Raw genomic sequence first — 21,100 nt, 5'->3', positions numbered from 1 at the left:
ACGTATTAAATATTGAATCAATTATAATTTTTATAATAGTAGTAAAGAAATGTTAAAAAAATAAATAGGTACCATCAGTGTTTAGGTAACACAAAAAAATAAAACGCAAGGCGAGATATTTGAAAAATCGAGCTTAAAGACAATCTCAAACGAACCTGTCTCTTATTTTTCAATTTAATTAATTTGTGAAAAAACATCTTGATAAATATATTTTAAGTTAAATTACGTTTCTTTTTTTAATAAATATGCAAGATAAAATTCAAAATTCTCTTAATATATAACGAATTGGAATTATAGTCTATATATAAGCGGCACTTATCCACCTACACATACGATCTTGTAAGTGTTACCGAAATAAAAAGTAAACAAAGCAAAAGCAAAACGCGCCAAACACAATTTTCCGTAACAAAACTCGTGCGCACCGGAAAGTCGCATTTATTTCCCGCCATCCGGCGCCTCGACCAACCGAAATTTGCCGCCTAAAATCGTCCAGCCAATGAGAGCAATGGCCGCCATTTTTAACCAATCAGCGACGAGCCCGCGCTCTCGCCATCGCGTCATTGTCATACCTCGAAAAATAGTACGCCAGTGCAGTGAACCCCGACGGTAAATTGACGATTTTCCGTGTTTTATCGATATAAAACTAAGCAGGTAAGTCTACATTTATGTTTATGTACAAAAATAAGTATAGTTTTATCCATTTACAACTTACTTTTGCAATGAAATCAGTCCATTTAATTTTAATTTCGCAATTTTATTCCATATCACCATAAAATCAGAAATGACGCTTAGCAAAAATATATCTTAATTTATAATAATATTTATAAATTACGTATTTTTCATACAAATTATCCAATTATTTGTGTATCTGTAATACTTATGACAATCATCGTTTTTAATCGTACCCTAAAATTCTAGTCTTCGTTAAGCAAAATGGCGGCGATGTTGTGTGCTATTAATATATTTCCCGTCTTTTTTCACGCAACGCAACTGAGTGCGAGTGCGATAGGGACGGCTATATTTCTGATAAGAAGTTTTAAAGTATGCTGCACACGTAACTAGACACGTCTTCGTTCTTCGTAAACAAGCTCCATTGTTGTGTTGCCATGATTATGATTTTATATTCCAATAATAAAGGGAACATTTTATATGTCTTGGTAGTCTTATACGAATTATAAACATTTTTCTAATTAGGTGGTGATGTAAATATCTATAGAATAAGTAGTGGTGTTTTGTATTTAATAAGATTGTATATTTAATTGTAAATATACATAATTATATTTTCTTAATAAAAATATGTTAAGTATATTAAAATTATAAATAATTACTTACGCAGTTTTAATTTCTAAGGAAACAAATATACTACCGGTAATTGATATTTTTATTTAGTTTATTATAATTTTCTATTAGGAAAGTAAAATACTCATGTGCTAACAGCAGCTTCAATAAGTAAGCAAGTTAACTATTTTTTAACAATAAGACTAATATATAATTTTTATTTTATTTCCTCCTGGTGTTATTTTCGGTAGAAAACGCTAATTTAGTATTTATATGAATTTCATAAAAACTAAAATGTCTAAAACAATATTATCCACTTCAAACAAACAATCTTAATGAAGAGAAATAATATTCTTGTCACTATATCAGAAAGTTTTAATAAAATTTCACGCAAACAAAATCAATTAAGAATAATAAAATAGATCGTAAGGAAATGATGCGATTGTAGCGCCACACTGTATCGAGCGGTGGAACTACACGCGTGGAGCGACGCGTTCGACCTGGCGGCGCATGAGGCGAACGCTCGCTCACGCGCAGACGCAAGCGCACTCAGCCACTCAGTCGATGTTTGTCCGTCGTCCGCGTGGACGTAGAGCGTCACTATCGCGTGCGTCGCGTCATATCGTTGTTTAGTTGTTTACAATCGAAACTAATCATCAAAAATCTTATTGGTGTACTATAATATAAACGTTATTATATTTTACTAAGTGAACATTTTATAAACTATTTCGTACTCTTCTATAGGGTAGCGTCGCGGATGCTATCAAAGTGCGTCGTTCGTGGACTGTTTAGAGATTGAAGATGTCCGCGTTGAGTGTGAGGGCACCCGGCCTGCAGGCCACCACAATGCTGGACACTAGATCGTTACGAGTTCGTGGTGTGACCACTCTCGAAGGTGTGCGAAGAAACTTGTTCGGTTGCACGGATAGAGAAGAGAACAGACGGTTCGTTGAGAGAGAGTTGGCGAGGCAGCTGGAACTGGACAGCCAAAGATGGGGTTTCGACTTCGCAAATGAAAAGCCTCTGCCTGGTACGCAGAGGTTCGCTTGGCAGCTCGTCCCAGCGTCGACTATTCCCGCCGCGTTGAGAAGGTCCCCCATCACGATAACAACACCAAAACCGACGACGCCAGCCCAGGAGTCTAAAGTATCGAGTCCAGAGAACAGTAAAACGCAAAAGAGAATAACAGGTCAGTATTATTTATAACCTTTATTTATTTCATTTACGATTCAATATCGAATATATTGCACAACTATCTTCACCCAACATAGACTACGATAACCTGACAAGCTAATTATTACTGTAAATATAGTTATCAATAGTTCACGCAAACTGTAATATTACTAGCTATTTAACAACAATAATTAACTTTATACATGCGATAAGATAGATCGTCGTAAAATTTTACATTGAATGATATTTCTATAAAACCTCCTTTATAGAAATGAATTGTGTGACTCACGCGATTGTATAGGATAAAATATCATTTCATAAAAATATAAAAATGAGTTATGTCAATGACGTGTTATCCAGAACAGAACGCAAGGTTACATTGATTGACAAGTCCTTTGACCGATGTCTTGGCTTTATACAGAATATCTTTGAACGGAATGTTTGTTTTTTCTTATTAAAAAAAAAATGTCATACTTAAACTCGATATAATTTTGTTGAAATCCAATTGTTCGTTGTTCTAGATACAAATAGTGCTTTCACTACTTATGTAAATAGTGTTACGTTATAAATTAGTGTTGCACAATTACTTACCACAGCTATTGAGTTTCATTAGACTAAACGGCGTCTCGAAAACACAATCGGTAATTGGTAGTATTTGACTACGTAAAACGAAATGCAGAATTCAACATACAGACAGTATAATAAAATAAGTAAACAATACTAATTCTTTTAATACATATAGCTCCCAGAACTTTTTAATTATTTACGACCATTTTAAGTTATATATATTGCACAAACAACTAATTAATCGAAATCATTCGAAAACCAAACATATTTTGTTAATAAAAAAAAATACAGTCGTAAAATTTGACACCACACTCTTAACTTAATATTTTAGTTATTAACGTAAGATTAATAATTAAGTTCCTTTCTTATATATTTTTTTATTTTAATACGCTTCCTTGTTATTCTGCTAACCCTAAAAGGAACGCCTCGTATTCTATAGAGGTTGGACTTGCAATTTTTTGTCCACCATGGTGTCAAAAAGTTCATAAGACGGGCCCTTATTAAATAATTTAGTAACGCGTAATTAAAAATTAGGCCTCAATACAATCTTAAGAAGTTAATTTTTAATGAAGGATTTTACGTTGTAATCTAAGGGGCGAAGTTTTTTGCAAATGTTGAGGTACTTATTAAATTGTTTTTATTTTCTTTTTAGTGTTGATTAGTTAAAACATTTTTGAAGCATTGTACAGTTGTATACACCGCTGACCTAGATCGTGTTATTTGTTTTGACATATTACGCAGTGAGTACGAGCCTCCCACATTTGTTCCATTTTAGATTACACATGTGTAGCAAACTAGAAACGAGATATTAATAAAGTTACTATGTAAACAATCGCGTACTTAATGCCTATATAAAAACGAAATTATAAACATGCATCTTCAATAAAAATAAATTATTAATCAACAATCAAATATCGACACAATATTTTACATAAGCATCGTAGAACATTATCTATTAATTCGTTTGTATTCAAGTAAAAATTATAAACAATACACGCATTGTCATATTTCGAGGCGTTTACCGATAGATTATCGAAAAACTTCCAAATCAATGAGAGGTGATTAATTCAAATAGCTACTGAGTTACGTCGTATCTTCCGTCCTTGTCACACCCACATTGATACGAAGCAGACGTGAGACGCGTCATTTTGCCACCTACTACGCATGCGCAATCTTCATTGCAAAATGGCGGCTACTATTGAATTACGGTGTCGAAAAAAATGTAACATTGTCCGATGTTCTGGTAGTTAGTATTTACTAAATTTTCATTCTACTATTTCATTTATACATATTTTTTTAATTAATTTAACGTGCATGTAATTATATCTTGACTGGATCATTTTTAAGTATGGTCATTTCAACTGAAATTGTACAGCTGGAATCGAAACGTCTATGAAATCATAGCATGTTATTACCCGCAGATGTAAATTCTAATCGTTTAAAGAGTTCTTAACTAGAGAAGGGTCACAAATTGCATTGTCTAAAACTGACCAACCGTATATACGAAGTAGGGGGTCTAAGAAATAACCGGGTCACCCAATTTTCTAAGATCCCTTCTATTACTCGTAATTACACCTTTTCTAGTGTCGTTGAACTGCAATGTTTTCTTCGTCGTGTACTTAAGTGGACGTAACTGCGGGGTCCCAGAAATTCTATGCACATTTTAATAGCAAATGTTACAATTGTAAAATGAGTTGAATCAAATTCATTGACAGGGCTATCGAATTGCATTTCGTACTGATTACTTATCGTATTTAGTAACATTTGTATTTGTAAAAATAATATTTATCTTTGCAGATGTACAATTGCATTTCGTGGTAGCTTCAATCAATTTTATTAGCGAAAGTAAATGCGTTGCACTCGTAAATCATATTATTGCATTGTGATTCGTAATGCACAAAGCGACCCGTGCGCGTGCGCACCCTTTTGTGTTGCACCCTCGCGGACACTGACTCTAACGGTTATATTGATTTTTTAACTGTCACTACCCCGACAACTCATTACAATTTCCTGCCACTGTAATAAAAGTGTTTTATTAGTATTATTTTCCTGTAAGTAATTTTAAATATTTAATACTATTAATTGTATCGAATCATATTTAATTAAAACTATCACAACTACATATATAATTTAAATTAAAATCAGTTTTTATAAATAAGGCCTGGATAATCGATGACTGGGTTAGTAGGATAGATATTTGGTTACTCGGTCGGCATTTATTGAAAGCGAAACACACTCGCGAAATCGGAACTATGTGGGTGATTAGAAAAACGTTGTCAACACACGTGTTCGAATTTCAAAATTTTTCGTCAGATAGGGGAACGGTAACGGCCGAAGCGGCATCTGCCAACCCCCGCGCGTTACCATATTTATAGCACCCTCCATACATTCTGCATCGGGTGACCGAAGGGAGGCATCATCTGTTTACAGATCGATTTCAATGCGGGATAGCACGCAATTCTGTTTCAAACACGTCATTATTTAATTGCGTGCATTCCACAAAATTCCTCAAACATTCCCCGTGTCATACATAATATATCGTAGGATGTCAAAATATTCAACCGTAAAAAATAATCGGAGCAATTATCCCAAACCGTCGTTTGCTTGCACTTGTTACTGCAGAAACGCACTTGCCCACGTGCAAATGACATTTTTAATGGAAAACGTTGCGTAGTTCTCACGGAGCGGCTCACGTGTGTAGAAACCCTAAGGAAACAGAATGTAAGATATGGTTCAGTGCTCCCAACGACTGCTAACGTACTCGGATAAAAAATAACCTTTCACAGGGATCAGATCCGGATACAAGAATTCTATCGATGTCGATAAACAATGTTAGCTAAGATGCCCCAGTAAATGGCAAGCTTGACCAAAGACTTAAACACGTGATTTAAACATGTTGGTCCATTTGAGGTGTATCTTTTTTTATTTAAATGAGAATGCAGTTTTGCGTCTGCTGTTCGCGTTACTTGACGCACTTTCTAACATTTGAATGAGATGAAAGTGGCTTCCCACGCACACGCCACGTCTATTGTAACCATTCGTAGCTCTATGACAGATTTAGATAGTTTTATAAACTTCATAAATAAAATGTGCATACTAATTTGCTATCGTTTTTATGGTGTCTAATTACGACTTAGACAAAAATACTAGGAACAAAATACAAACTTGTTTATTAAAACTAATGTCAAAGCCTTATAATATGGCATGCTTTTATTTTGTCCGCCGTACGATAAGTTTATAAATAATAACTTATTTATATCGTTCAAAATCAATTAACATGACTAAACGATATTATGTATTTCATGGAAAAAATAAGGAAAGATTCTATTAAGGAATCAAGAATCGGAAAAAAAAAGACAAAAAGAAACGCCTTCATCTCTGCCTCCAAAATTACAAAAACGAAATATACACAGATCTGATAAAGTAAAAATACGCTAATGAACCAAAATAAATACTGATATTTTGATAAGACCTCTCGTTTAATGAAGATCGAAACAGGTTCCATTACATTTTCTTCCAAATCTTGGTACGTTTGATTACCAAACAGCGAGTATGCTACTTTTGTCACGGCCGGCAGCTCATCACATTTTTCTATGAATCTCCACTCCGACCGTTAAATGTGGATCGTTATATTCCTGTTTGGAAGACTAGTGAAAGTGCTCCAAGACTTTTGCTTTCGACGAAACATTGTATTATCACGGGATAACTTTCGATCAGATTATGTAGCAAAAACTTGCATTTATATTGTGCGATTAATACGTAATGTACTCTTTTATTTAATCGCATTATAACTAATAAACACATTATAAATGTATTATTCTCGTTACAGTTATAATACGTTCAATTTACGTTGGAGCAAAAAAAATAGCATCAATTTAAAACTGTTCCCATTTAATTTGAAGATAAACGAAATGCTCAATAATTAACAGGTATATGGCGAGCTGCTTGTTTCCCATGGGCGTTTGCTGTTATTTAAACAGCGTTTTAGAACGATATCTATAATTTACCAATAACGGTTGAATGGATTGTGTTCCCGTTGATAATTGGCTATCAGTAATATATCACCCTTGTTAAATGTTTCCCATGACGGTCAGTGAGAACGCACGTGTGATGAACTACTTAACGGCCATTATTTTGGTTCGCAGGTTTTTGTTTACAGTTCATCTGCTAATTGATGCAACCAATAAAAAAAACCTTTGTTCCTAATTATTCATTAACGCTCATTGAAGGACTAACACGAAAACGCATAGGTATTTATAAGATCAAAGGATTATTATTGTTATTATTATAAGAACAAAGGTCCTAACTATAAATGCACAGCCACGACTGCGACTAGATGTTTGTAGCATAACTTTATTTGAATAAAAAAAAATTATTAATCATATTTAAAAACTAAAATTCATACTTTAAGTATTTTCGTGATTTAAAAAATTTCGACGAATTCCATCAATCACATTTCATTATTTTCAATTTACAGCTCGGCCGGTTATTGTTTTAAATGGAACGCGTCAATATTAATTTAGAAACGCACGGGATTTATATTTCGGCTTGACAGCTGTCCGAGGAGAATAAAACACACGAAGAAAAAACCGCATTGTCAATATATCACACGATCACGCCGATAAAAATATATTGACGTGCTAAGGTTATTGTTTAAAAAGTTTTTGTATTATAAATTTGAATAAAAACGGTAACGTTCCGGATAGTGCGCCCGCGCAGATAATGGGGGGGGGGTCGAGTTAAGTGCAGTTTTAGACGAAAATGTAACGGTCGTTCGACTTTCGGACTTATTGTTGGTCTTACAAAAAAAAGTACTACCGATTGTTTTAGTGCCGCGTCGGACTTAACGTTGACTTGTCAATTTGTATTTACAAATTTACACCCACATTATTTCCCTTTGGGATACATCATTGGTCCAGCGACAACTGCGGCTCGGAAGTCGCACTAACGACTTGTTCGTGGGAACCCATACCATAATTGCACCCGCAAGGAGTACTTTGCTAGGAATGTAAGGTGCATTTTGGTCCTTTAATGACAGTCCTACTTCCTTGATGATATCTTCACATGAAATTACCGAAGCGTTTCATATAATAGGACCTCATTGGCATACCGTATTTATTACACCACCGACCGCAGTCGAAAGATGTAATTTTATACGGTTTGATATCGTTCGAAACAAGAAATTGAGACGTGGAAACCACAAATCTATTTCTGCATGTACAGTTTGTAATATCGCGATATAATTTACACGTGCTTTCTCGCCAATCGCTTGGATTTCAACGTTAAACATCACTAATGCACATTCTTACAAAAGAGAGCCGAGTAAAATATTTCCATCATTATGCAAATGGTCTTTGAGTGTTGTCACTTAAGGAAGGGCGTGAAAACCGTGATGTATACCTTCATTATGCGTTCAATACAAATGTCCAGGGTTATATTTATAAATCAAACGACTCCAACACATTACTTATTCGGATATCTCCACATCAATTGAAAAAGGACAATCGTCCACTCGAGGCGCGGTCGGATTAGCCTTTTCGATTCATACATTCTAATGTATATTTTATTGTTATTCCTAAAATCTATTGTATTTGATGCAATGGAATGAAGTGATGGATGGACTTCAACGCTGCATTAAATTATGTGTAATGGAGTAAGAATTGTAACAGTTAGTTACATGACCCTGGGAAATACTACCATAAGTAAAATATCAGCGTCACTTTCTTAAGTAGTAAAACTAATTCCAAGGCAAATAAGTAAACATATGTCCACATCATCGACAAGCCCTTAAAGGTCAAATTGTTTGCATTAGATTATTTGTACAAGAAACTCAACAGTACGTGATCTCAAATAACTACGGCTTAAGTGCGTAGGACGTAAAATATTGTCGAAATTTTCTAGAGTGTGTTCACCTGGCAGCTTTCTCTTATAGCTCGAGTCGCTTATATGAAATAATAGAATTAAATATATATTTAAATTTGGTACTTGAAGTTGAATGTTAAGAAAACTGACCAAACCGATCATTAATAATATCATATTCACCCCTGCACTGTACATACATAACACGTGTGAACTTTACCTCTTGGACAATCCTCTATTATCAATGTAACGCATTCTTCGTGACAATTCAACTGTCACAAACGTCAAAGACATCTTGAAACGTTCCCCGAGATGACTGATGGAATCCGATGAATGGATATTTATGTTAATATCTGATAGAAATGTTAATACGTTATAATTATCGAGGCGAGTGCGTATACATCTGAATAAATAGCAATCATCTCTTCAATTTTCACACATTTGTTTACCTGTATCCATTGTTATGGTTTCGTCGAATACTTTGAATGTGATGTTTATGAAGGCGGTCGTTAAACAAAAATATTAACAGTTTTTTTTATAGTATGCATTTCAAACAAAGAATCCAGTGCGCTCTCAGTCGGAACGTTTTTTACGTTAATAAAGTACACAAATATAGAGGCATCATAAATATTTCCTATATAAGTGCCAAAGTAAACATAAAATGTACACGTTACTCTAATAAATGCCAAACAAACCCTTTGCCACGTACTCCTGCATCCCTTGATAACAGTCTTCGAAGCATTCCTAGAGGTCACATCACATGAGTATCCTTAAAAAACCCTTCACAAAGCCCTAAGAAGCCACGATAATAAAAACAGAGCATTGTAAAGAAAAATTAATATTTCATTTCGTTATTTGAGATTAATATTAGTGATATAGGGTTACAATTTGAATAACTAATATTATATTGTTATGAATAGGAATGTATAATGAAGCTAATTGTGTGTGAACGGACATTTGTAAATATGAATATTGATTGAGATCTTATCGTGCTGTTGAAAACCTCTCAGGAGGGTTCAATATTGATCATAACATACTTATGAACCATACGAGAATACTGCTTTAATACAGTTATGGAATATTGCTTCATTTAGTTTTATAAATTTTATGTCTTTTATATTTGTATCAGTGCATCTTAAAACTGTTGAGAATTAAAAAGTTAATTTGGTAAGAATATTATTCTAACCAAATGAGTTTTTATAATAAATTAAAACAAAGTTCATTTTTTTTTGTAACGAGTAATTATTTCATAGAATAATTTAAAACTTTCTAAATGCTTTGTAACATTCCTTGTTCATAACTAGTTTAAAAAAAAAAGTAAGACGCTCGAGTATGCCAAACCAGATTATGTACGTGTAACTAAGAGCCGTTAACCAAGAGGCCCTACGGGTTGCCATAAACCTTATAACGGTATAAAAATGACCACAGTGTCCTATCTACCACTATCGGAATCATATATGGATGTTGTGAAGGAATTCGAATTTGGAATCGATAGAAGTATTTTTTTTTTAATTTTTATAAACAGCCTGTTTAAAGCTCACATTTATGATGCACAAAAACACAGATTATGATACACGTATATCCATTTTGGAATCGAAAAATTTGGACAAAAACGTAATTTTAAAATAGTCTTAAATTTAGCTCATTTTAATAATCATAACAAAGATTTACAGTAATCTTCGTAACAATAAAATCGTTAATGTTAGATTCGCAGTGTCGCCGACCACTGTCTTTGCGGCGCCTGCGCATGAGGTCGACGAACTGACGACGCTCGTGTTATTGAACGTACGCAACTAAAGCACACATACCAGTGACTGAAGAAAAAGTCAAAATTAAAAAAAAAACAACTTACATATTTCGTATATATGTCACGTACGAACTAAATATCCACGAAAAGTCAAAAACTCTTTGATTTTCGAAAAAATATATTTCCCCCATTGTTGTTAAGTTATAAAACCCATTGCCTATAAATAACCTACATGATAAAATAAGTACATAATAAAATTTTGCATTGAACATTTCACAATCAATGTAATACCATCAATATCGATCGCACGCACAAGTACTAAGTTTATTACAACACTGCATACAATACTTGTGACAACTTTCGCAACATTCACAACAAACGATACGTCAGTGTAGCTACGACCTAATATGACGGTAGCTCAATTAACGGTACTATGACAACGCCTTTCGCGAGGCCTTATTCCAAATTTAAATAATGCGCGTACGCACCTCGACGACGTAAACATTTTTTTGTTTGTAAATAAATAATGTTTTGTTACTTCACATTTAAAAAAGTACAATAAAGTTGCTCAATTAAAACGAACACATTGTATAAACTAAAAGAACAATACAAGATTCCATATTATATAAACAGTCTGAATACACATCTGTTGTTTATAAGATACTGTTTTAAAAACATACATACGGTTTACTGGTTAAATAGTAACAACTTACGTCAGTTATTATAATTTCAGACTAGACCCCAGCTGTCTATTTTTCCCCCTAGATATAAAAATTAAGGCAAATTTCAGTCACAATGTTATCCAAATGCGCACGCGCACGCCGGAAACAGAATAGCAATTTGGAACGCTAGTTTTATCCTCAAAACATAGCTGTAAAGGTTATTGAACTCTAAGTGTTTAGGTACCTAAATCTAATCATATAAGTGCAACAAATTGCATTAACATGTATCAATTTAACCCTTATCGGCTACTCAGCACAGATAAAATATGAAAAAGCCATTGTCATATTAAACCTCCTTATCGGCAACATAAGTGCACCTATCTAAATATAACCACGGGTGTGTTTATTTATTATTTTTTAATCGATATATTGAAAAAAAGTTTATGATATTGCAATAACTAAATTTGGTTACGGCTAAGTTTACAAACAAACAATTTCATCTCTATCGAACTGAGTAGAAATGAGTGAGACGAAAACAGTATACGCGTTGAGGACGGCGATCGTAAGGTTATTCAACTTTAAGCAATTTACGGTGAAAATTGCAATAAAATTTTCATGTTTTACTTACATTTATTTCGAGATAATATTTGACTCTATTACATTAAACATTATTTAAATACAATTTTAAAAAAATAGAAACAGTTTTATAAATAAAACTGTTGATAAAGAGTATTTAACGTAATTGTAATTGTAAAATAAAATATATGTGCTAAAACATTATAAAGTCGAGCTAATGTCATTACTTAAGACTAATTACTTATCTATAAATGTTGCTGAGTGCGTGATTAATTGAACTATGTTGTCCTCTTCTTTCGAATGACACGTCTTTAATGTCAGACAGAGAGAAATATTTTTTCAAACGCACACCCATTAAACGTTTGAAATAATTCTTCAATAGATATAAGTGCCAATTGTAAGTCTATTGGCACAAATTTTTTCTTTACCCAAAGGCGCAATTACTTCAAGAAATTCTTATTGATATTGAAAGAAGTTTTTATTGGAAGCTATGTAATTAAATTATCTTTAAAAATACTGTGACTTTATTCAGATATTACACTGATTATGGTGTTATTCTTTTTACGAACAAATTATTATTTTCAAAAGGCGTCCACACTGACAAAAACGCTGTTCAATATAATTCTCTTTTTGTAGATACAATTTAAAACGCAATAATTTACATTCAAGTTGTAATAAAAACTGCACACAGCTTTGTTGTTAACTAAAAATAATATCACATTGATTGCAATTTAAAAAAACATGTCATTAAGTATTCAAAGGATGATAAATGAGAAAAAAATTAAAAAAACGGCAACACCTATCTTGCATCGTATATATTAAATCTTACAAACGCGTTTTTATTTTAATTCTGTTTCAAGCCTCTCAAACTAAATATAAATCAATTCTAAATGTATGGTCATGTCTTTGTCAGCTAAAATTAATGTTGTAATTTAAAAAAAAATAAACAAAAGAACCAAAATCGACTTGTAGCAATTTAAACAGCTCATATATATTTTAATTTTTTTTTATAAAAATAGAACAAGATTGGTTTATTGCCTTTCTGGTCAAACTGCTTTTAAAATTTTTATACATAAAGTAATCTAGCCGTTCGATTGTAATCGAATGATTAAATAATACAGATACACAAATGTCAAGTTTTGTTGTATGTATGTAGGTATGTTGATCCGATGTCCATAACCGGTTGTATTAGAAATCTACTCAATCTTCATTGCAGCAGTCTTGGGCATACGACTCTGTGATTATTTTAATAAGCAGTTTATTTGTCTTGCTAGGATAATTGTATCACGTAACCTGAATAATTTCATATAAAAAACGTATTCTGTAATCGGTTTTATATGGTGATAATTTGCAATTGAAAAACTGAATGACCATTATCGACCATTAATCACATAAGTGCAATCTTATTTATAAATATACGTATACTTAACATATCATTAGTTTTCTACGTTGTCTTGGGTCTGGGTGTTTGTGGTACCGTCGTTGCTTCTGATTTACCATAACACAAGTGCTTTAGCAACTTAGATTGGGATCAGAGTAATGTATGTGATGTTGTCTCATATTATTATATATTATATGAAATCATCTTTTTCTTTAACATACAAACATTTATGTCTCTATATCTAATATTATATTAGAGTCACTGTTTTTTTTGGTTTACGATTTATATATGCAGCTTCGGACTAAGTATATAATTTTAAGAATTATCATATTCGTAGTTGAAATTCCGATGCTCTTCTTACGAACTTACCAAATTGTAGGATAATTTGAATAAAATTGTCTAACCAAAATGTATACGTAGCGATCTATAATTTGTTACACTATTCGTAATCGCTCCATCTGTATAAATACAGTAATTTAACCCGTTCGTAAATATAGGAAATTAAATTTAAGGAATTTCATTTAAATTTTAACTAAAACGTTTTGTGTTTAATCTATGTAACATTGGTGTTGCCAGTGAAATAAAATTTACCCTCATTATGTTTCATTTAATGAAGATATCAGTGTGTCGTATACGTGTGTGAAAGCGACACAGTAATAAGTCTCCTTAACAAACTTTTGGGTCAAGTGCGTCCACTTGAGCATAAATGCATTTTAAACTACATCGCTTTGAGTGGCAAATTCCACAACCTATAGAGTTATCTTGAGATTTTTTTCACCGATTTTAAAACTGCTATTTTGAACGAGCTCGGCATGGTTTGTTACCGCAGTTACCCACATTATTCCGTGGTATTGACCTAGACCTACTAACCTTTAGGGCTGCTTAACTGTAATACGTTTTAAAATTTTCTAATTTGAAGTTTCTTTATCAAAATTAAAATTACTAACGAACTAAGTATTTTTGTATTCAATTTATATCTTAGATCTTTATCATAAGTTTAAGGGTTATCGATTGACTCCAAGGTCGCTATTTCTAAACCTTTTTTAGTTTTTGTTCTACTAACCTACGACCCGAGATAAGGGCTTTCCAAAAATAAAGTAATAACATTTAAAATATATGCGTCGCAAAAAAATATACCAGTGAAGCAAACTAATTTATTTTTAACTACAAAAAATAATACACAATTTTAATTAAGTAGACTTCATCGTAATGTATTCAATAATGCGTTTCATTTAAATTTCTGTAGTGAAGACTAGTCCTCGTAAAAATTTCCCCATCAAAGTCCATTGAATAAAACAAAAAACTAAAGGCATTAAAATAAGTCCTCTGATTTTTAATTACGTGCGATCAAGATCAGACAAACAAAACTCCTTGTTAAAAACCTTACGAAAATTGAAATAAAGAACGATTAAAATTAAATCCCATACATACATCTTCATCGTCCAATTTATTTATTAATAATACATACGATGTTGTAAGTAGACTAGAATCAAGACACCTCATTCGATAAAATGTACTTACCTGACATATGTCCGGCGTTAAGTCCAGATAAGCTACATATATTAATAGTATCAGCTTGAAAATATCCCACCGCTGGGCTTAAGCAACTTTAGAGGTAGGTTTGGAAATTGTTCCACCATCGTCGGGGTGCTTATGGCTTGAGTTACACACATTGCCTCACGATGCTCTACAATACCTACTTAAAGGTGACTATATTTCTTTATAAAACCTAACAGTGTTTTATGTACAAGGAAACATCTAAAATTAGGTCAAATATTTATAAGAACATCAAACTAGTATGGTTATCAAAAACAAGTGGTCCATTTCTTTGAACTTGAATAAGAGATGAAAGATTAACGCAACATGTTCCTAGAAACCTACAAAGAACTATTAATGCTAAAGGATCAGGTTTTGTTACTCCTGTTAGAAGGGGATGGAAAGTAATCCGTCCCTTTCATTTACTATTCGAGGCCGCTCGTAAAAGATTTCGGTGCAAGAAAAAGTTGTTTTGGTTTTTTTTTTCTCTTCAAGACTAAGCTTATCTTTTTTGATATTCTCTACTACGCCATAAATAAAATACTACGGGACGTTGATATTTTTTATAGTAATTTGAACCCGATCCAACGGTCACTCGCTTAGGATAAAGGCATATCGCGTGCGCGCTTTGTCGTAATATTGCGTTATATTTTTTTCTCTTATCTAACCTAACTGGGTCACAGATAATCTATACTTCGCAAGAATGCTTCGAAATCTGTTTATTGATTCCTATTTTAAACATGATTTAACGCAGATGAACTGTCAATAATACCGCGAATAAAATCATTTAAGATTAGAAAATTATCTTTTAATTGGTCAGAAATTGGTTCTATCTGGGGGAAGCTGCCTGGCCACTAGATGCAATCTTGTCGGAGATGCGCGGCCAATGACCTTGCGAGCAGGACAGCACTATAACGATCGCAACGGGTAGCATGCGCGTACGCACCGAAAAGGAATGAAAATCATTGTATTATTGTTTGTTATCCTTGTGTACGATTGTGTTAGTCTATGTGTGTGCGTGAGTCTAATCCTGACGCGTATGTTATTGTTTAGCTTAGTATATGTTACCCTTTCTATGATATAGGAATATTAAAAGGTTAAGTTCTTAGAAACTTTTTGTATGTATGTTAGTTACAATATTAATACCGAACTCTAAGGCTCGCGTCTTACATACAAAATAAATCTTTTATGCTCGAGATTTAAAGGAACCAAATGATCGACTATTATGCGAGGATTAAGGCAATTCTGTTTCTTATTCGTGTTCCCAACGAGTTGACACGTCTCCATTGAATCGAATCGGAAATAGGTCGAATAGTTATTAAATTGTTTAAACATAATAGAGGTTAGACTTTAATTGATTAAATGTTAAGATTTCGAATAGTCACGATCGATTCAAATGAAATCATTTTAATATTAGGTTTGAAACACACAAAGACGTAAAAAATATTTTTTCGATACAGGTTAGAAATAAATTAAAACGAAGCATCACTTCTCCCCCCAAACGAAATGCAATTCCCATGCAATATAGCACGCATTCCTGCTTCGATAATTTCTAATGATTATGCATCTACGGTACCTGCGCACTGCATCCACGAGCTCGCACAACGGACAATGTGCATTCAGCCATTCAAATTTAAATTTCGTGAAAAAAAAATATAATCATAAAATGCACTGTTTATGGCTCAAAATACACAAATAGGACCCGCTCCCATGCTCTCCATGGTCATTGAGGGTCAAACTGTGGCCATTGTGATCCTAAGTTGTCTATGGAATAGGTTACGAAGGGACAAAGGTGGTGACATGTCTAAGAAAAATGCCCTCTGTTGCTTTATGGTAATGAGATTTAATTGAGTTTATAATGTATTTGATGATGAATTCGCTGGTCTAGCAGGGCGCGATAATTACAATGATACAGCGCTTTCTCTCGCTGTGGTTTTGACATCAATTATTTTCTTATTAATAATGTAACGGTTCTATGTACCTTTCGTTCGGGCAAAAGGTATCTATTTGACGTGTAATCAAGATAAAACAGATACTTTCATACTTGATATTTCGATGTTTTTAAAGGCCGGTCGGTACTCGTTGAAAGGATTTGAACAAAACTCACGCTGTAGAGCCGTTACGTGCTCGACGACCACAGAAGACATTGTCTCTTGAAATCAGTTAAAATGAACGAATGAATGGAAATGAAAGAAAAAGTAAATCAATGCGTTTAAAAAATTTCAAACTGAACTTTGTTCTTACTTTCTTTTGATGACGTCAAACATACCTTAGCGCTTTACATTACTGTATTCACGTATGTTACCTTTCATTCAATTTAATATAAGATCTCACAGTGTTTTAATAGACAAATCTAAATATTTATTTATAATCAATTCAAAAAGTAATAAAAAATCTAAGTGTTATATAAACCCGCGCAAATGTTTTTTTTACATACGTCATCTATTGTCACTCGCAGCAGCCATTAAGTCTAACAAAGGTAATTGACTTTTATTGCTCAAATTGTACCTAACAGGTCTGACAAAGCATTTCGCAAGACCCACATGACATTCAGTAGGGAACCGGGCCAAAGGGTCAAAGATCTCTTCTTTGTTACTGTTACCCTAGTACCTTGCACTCTCAATTGTTACTATGCTATTGTCGTTTGAGAAAGTCTAAAGATTTTATCATAATATTATAATGGCAACTTTGTAGGTTATTAAAAAAAATACACGTTCGATATTTAAATTACTTTAAAATTGTACAAGCAATGTTACAAGATAACTCGATCAAAACAAGTGATAATCATAAATTATCTTCATATATATTTTGTAGTCAAACTGATAACATAGTCTTTTAGTATATGTCGCATAAATTATGACATATGTATATTAGCTGTACTGATTTCGTATTTACAGTGAGGCGACTGCGCGTCTGGCTTATTCGAAATATATATTATGTATTATATCAGAAGTCTAGTGCATAATAAATGTTTTTTTCTTCTTAATATCACGAACAGTCTTTTATATTATCTATATATAATAGACAAAGATCAATAAAAAAATTAAAATAGTAGTAGGAAATTTGCAAATGAATAAGTTTTTCTTTTTAATAATTTACGTCAGATGCGCGATCTCTATACATAATGCAATATTAGGCTGTTTACAGTAGGGTGCATGCCTCGATAAATATTGTTCGCGCATGCGCAGTGTGCAACGTTTACATTTGTTTACGTTATCTGTCATCTGCGAGATGTGGGCGGGAATTCATTGTTACGGGTTTGCACAGAAACAATAAACAGTGGAAATGTATGAGAACTCTTAGCATATGAAATCAATTAAATCCTAAACTCGTGAGTTCGACACTGAGGTCGAATTTAGAGATCATAACGAGCACATTTCAATGTTAAACTTTAATATACAATTTTAAAAATACTCTATATACTTTGTAGTGACGATACTTAGAAAAATATTTTCTTCTCTGTTGTTCTAGAATATTTTTTGAACACCAAAACTAAATAAACATACTTCTAAAAAAAAAGTAAATCGGATGACACTCAGAAAAATTGTTACTTAAATATTTCGTCATTACCTATTCATCTATAATACATATATACTATGCTAATTGTTAATTATGCAGCTTGTTACATTATCTAATAAAAATATCAACAATTATAACACGAAATGTCATAGAAAGCGAAATCAGTTCCCATACCACACCTATTATTTTGCCTATTTTAATCAAAGCACTTGCAACCCTCTCGTTATGAAAGATTTTCGGCGCCATAATTTGTGGGAACTCACGCTTGGTGATTTCAAACGCTAACAAATTAATGGTCTTTGTTTATTTTACGTACATTTCGTTTTGACAGGGTTCCATGTGTATTAGTATGATTTGCTTGTTGTTACAATTTAAAAACATTAAACAATTAATTATAAACAAAGTACAAACATCCGTTTCGTTATTATTTATGTTACAATCACGTTCTTAGCGATATATATTTTAAATTGAAAAAAAATTAACGTAACAAACAATATCTTATCTCTATTGATTCTTTGAAAAAGTTTATTGGATCTATTTTAGTTTGTATTTGTATTTATAGAGGTACAGTCAAATAGATAAATTATCAAAAAATGTTTGTAATAAATAAAACGTACATTACATTGAGTTCCATATAAAATATGTTATGACTTTCAGAAATTAGTCAATAACCGTTAGCGCAATTTCAAGGTAAGCGTTATATTTCATTTCCTAACTGTACCGTCCAAAAAATTGGTGTTGAAAATGAATTTATTTTAACTATTATACGGTTGTTACACTGACCGTTATCAGCAACCTTGGACGACATAGGTCGTAAACGACTAAACGTAAACAATACACGATCGTAATGCTTAAAACGAGGAATTTTTTTATCAGAACGACTATTTTTTTTTTTTTTTTGATAAAAATAGTTCAGTGTATTTAAGCTTAACAGTTTTATTGAATGTTTACTTTAGTTACGTTTTGCGAAAGTCTAAAAGTAGTATCGCAATTCATAGTGATGTTCTGTAGATTAAAGTAGTCGTCAACAGCAAACATTATAGTTAATATGTGCTTTACGTGATGCATAGTGATGTAGACCCAGTTAGATCACAGAAATTTTAACCGAAAGGATTTCAAATCTGTGTAATCTATGTATCTGAAATAAATCTGTCATTAATTCAGATGAGAGTACTAAAAAATTTTTAAGTATATAGGTTGATTTCCATTTAAAAAATTATGAGAGCTAAGATTACCGTTTCCAAAACTGTTTACCCAACGTCAATGTTTCTAACCGACAGTTATAAATAACAAAAAAAAATATACACATTTACATATGATAACTAAAGGAGTCGTATCGAAACAAGGAATTTATTTTACAGAAACAATTAAATTTATAGACGTTATAAAGGTCTTAATTGCTACACTCGAAAACACTTTTATAATACAAGAATTTAAGGCGTCTCACCTCTTATTTTATGTACTATTGTTTTATGCAAATTCGATACAAAATAATTATTAATGTAATCATGCAATTAAACTAAATTATTGAGACGGAATGAATTTATTTTGCATTATACGTTACACAGCGGGATGTTAAAATTGATTGCGTGAAAGCAATATAATCCAAAAACACAAGACTATAAGGTTTATTTTGTTTTAACAGTTCAAATATTGTGGTACGTTTTGTTTTGATATTTATAAACGGTAAGCTTTTAACAATATAATATATGCGAAAATTGTTACTACAATCTTGTGGGAAAGACTACTATTAAAAAAAACAACGAATGCCCTGTGTTGTTTAATTAAAAAAAAATAAGTTTTTATTTTAAATTTAATAATAAAAAAATAAAAGTCGCGGAGGCTGATTAAAACGAAACGAAAGTCAATAAACGAGTATTAGTTTATATTAAATCGGATAAGATCCAGTTTATACGAGCTGTGTAAATCCGAATCACACGATATTTGCATATATGTGCATACGCAAACAGGTCCGTTCAGTTTTCAGCGACCCGATGTTCCCACGGGTCACATCACGAATTTGATAGACATCTAAATTATCTTAATATCACATGCATTTGTTAAAACATTATTTAACATTTTTTTTTAAACTTTCTCGATTTGTATTCGATTTGGAGCTAACCAACTGCATTGTTGTCTTGTCGAAACTATTACACACAGCTCGTACCGTTAGATTGATTATGCTGCAACACACGTGCAGGACAGTGTCGGCTGTAAAGGTCTAGCTGTAGGTAAAAACAGCTATCTCCTCGTAATGCGTTCATTACCTCAAAGTACTCTATTACAGATCCAACATAAAATTTATAAGATAATTGTGTCCGCATTATACGATCCTATTAAACCCACGTCAAAATGTAATTAGCTCTGTTTATAGTGCTGTTATTTATTAGCACCCAATAATGGTAGAAAGTTTCAGTAAATTTATCGAACATTATAGATTTATGTTACATATAAATAATGTCGATACTTATTAGACTAACGATATATTTTATCGCGAGTGAATGTTTCCTATCCGGTGTCCAAATCGTCGTAGCATACAAATTGCATAGCTCCTATTACGAAAGTTGCTTTTCGATTATTCATAACTCGTAACAAACAAACTCGTAACAACTTTAGTACACCATTTCCTTTCCCAAGACCGTCGCTGACCCATATTCATAATTCCTTTTCTTAAATAATAATCATTTTATTTGATCCATCAATGCTTGACCAATCGTTTTTACTATGCGACCCCGCCCGGTCTGCGCGTACGCATAGTAATTTTATGACTGGTGTCAACCTCGACCCTTCAATGTTTTGCTT

At 32.6% G+C, this 21,100-nt stretch overlaps 1 protein-coding gene across 2 annotated transcripts in view; it reads left to right on the top strand.

Moving 5' to 3' along the window:
* Window positions 1–515: 515 nt before the first annotated feature.
* The window catches only part of LOC124537809 (cyclin-dependent kinase inhibitor 1-like), a 32,199-nt gene continuing 11,614 nt past the window's right edge, over window positions 516–21,100 (top strand). The window contains exons 1-2 of one of the 2 annotated variants that reach the window (XM_047114718.1): window positions 516–651; window positions 2,023–2,467. In XM_047114718.1, the coding sequence (XP_046970674.1) occupies window positions 2,080–2,467 (388 nt within the window). In that variant the 5' untranslated portion in view covers window positions 516–651; window positions 2,023–2,079. Of the gene's footprint in view, window positions 652–1,816; window positions 2,468–21,100 lie in introns of those variants that run through there. The other variant, XM_047114719.1, reaches the window with a different exon arrangement.

Source organism: Vanessa cardui, chromosome 19 (genome assembly GCF_905220365.1).
Source record: "Vanessa cardui chromosome 19, ilVanCard2.1, whole genome shotgun sequence".
NCBI lineage: Eukaryota > Metazoa > Arthropoda > Insecta > Lepidoptera > Nymphalidae > Vanessa > Vanessa cardui.
This window is presented reverse-complemented; position numbering and strand designations above follow the sequence as displayed.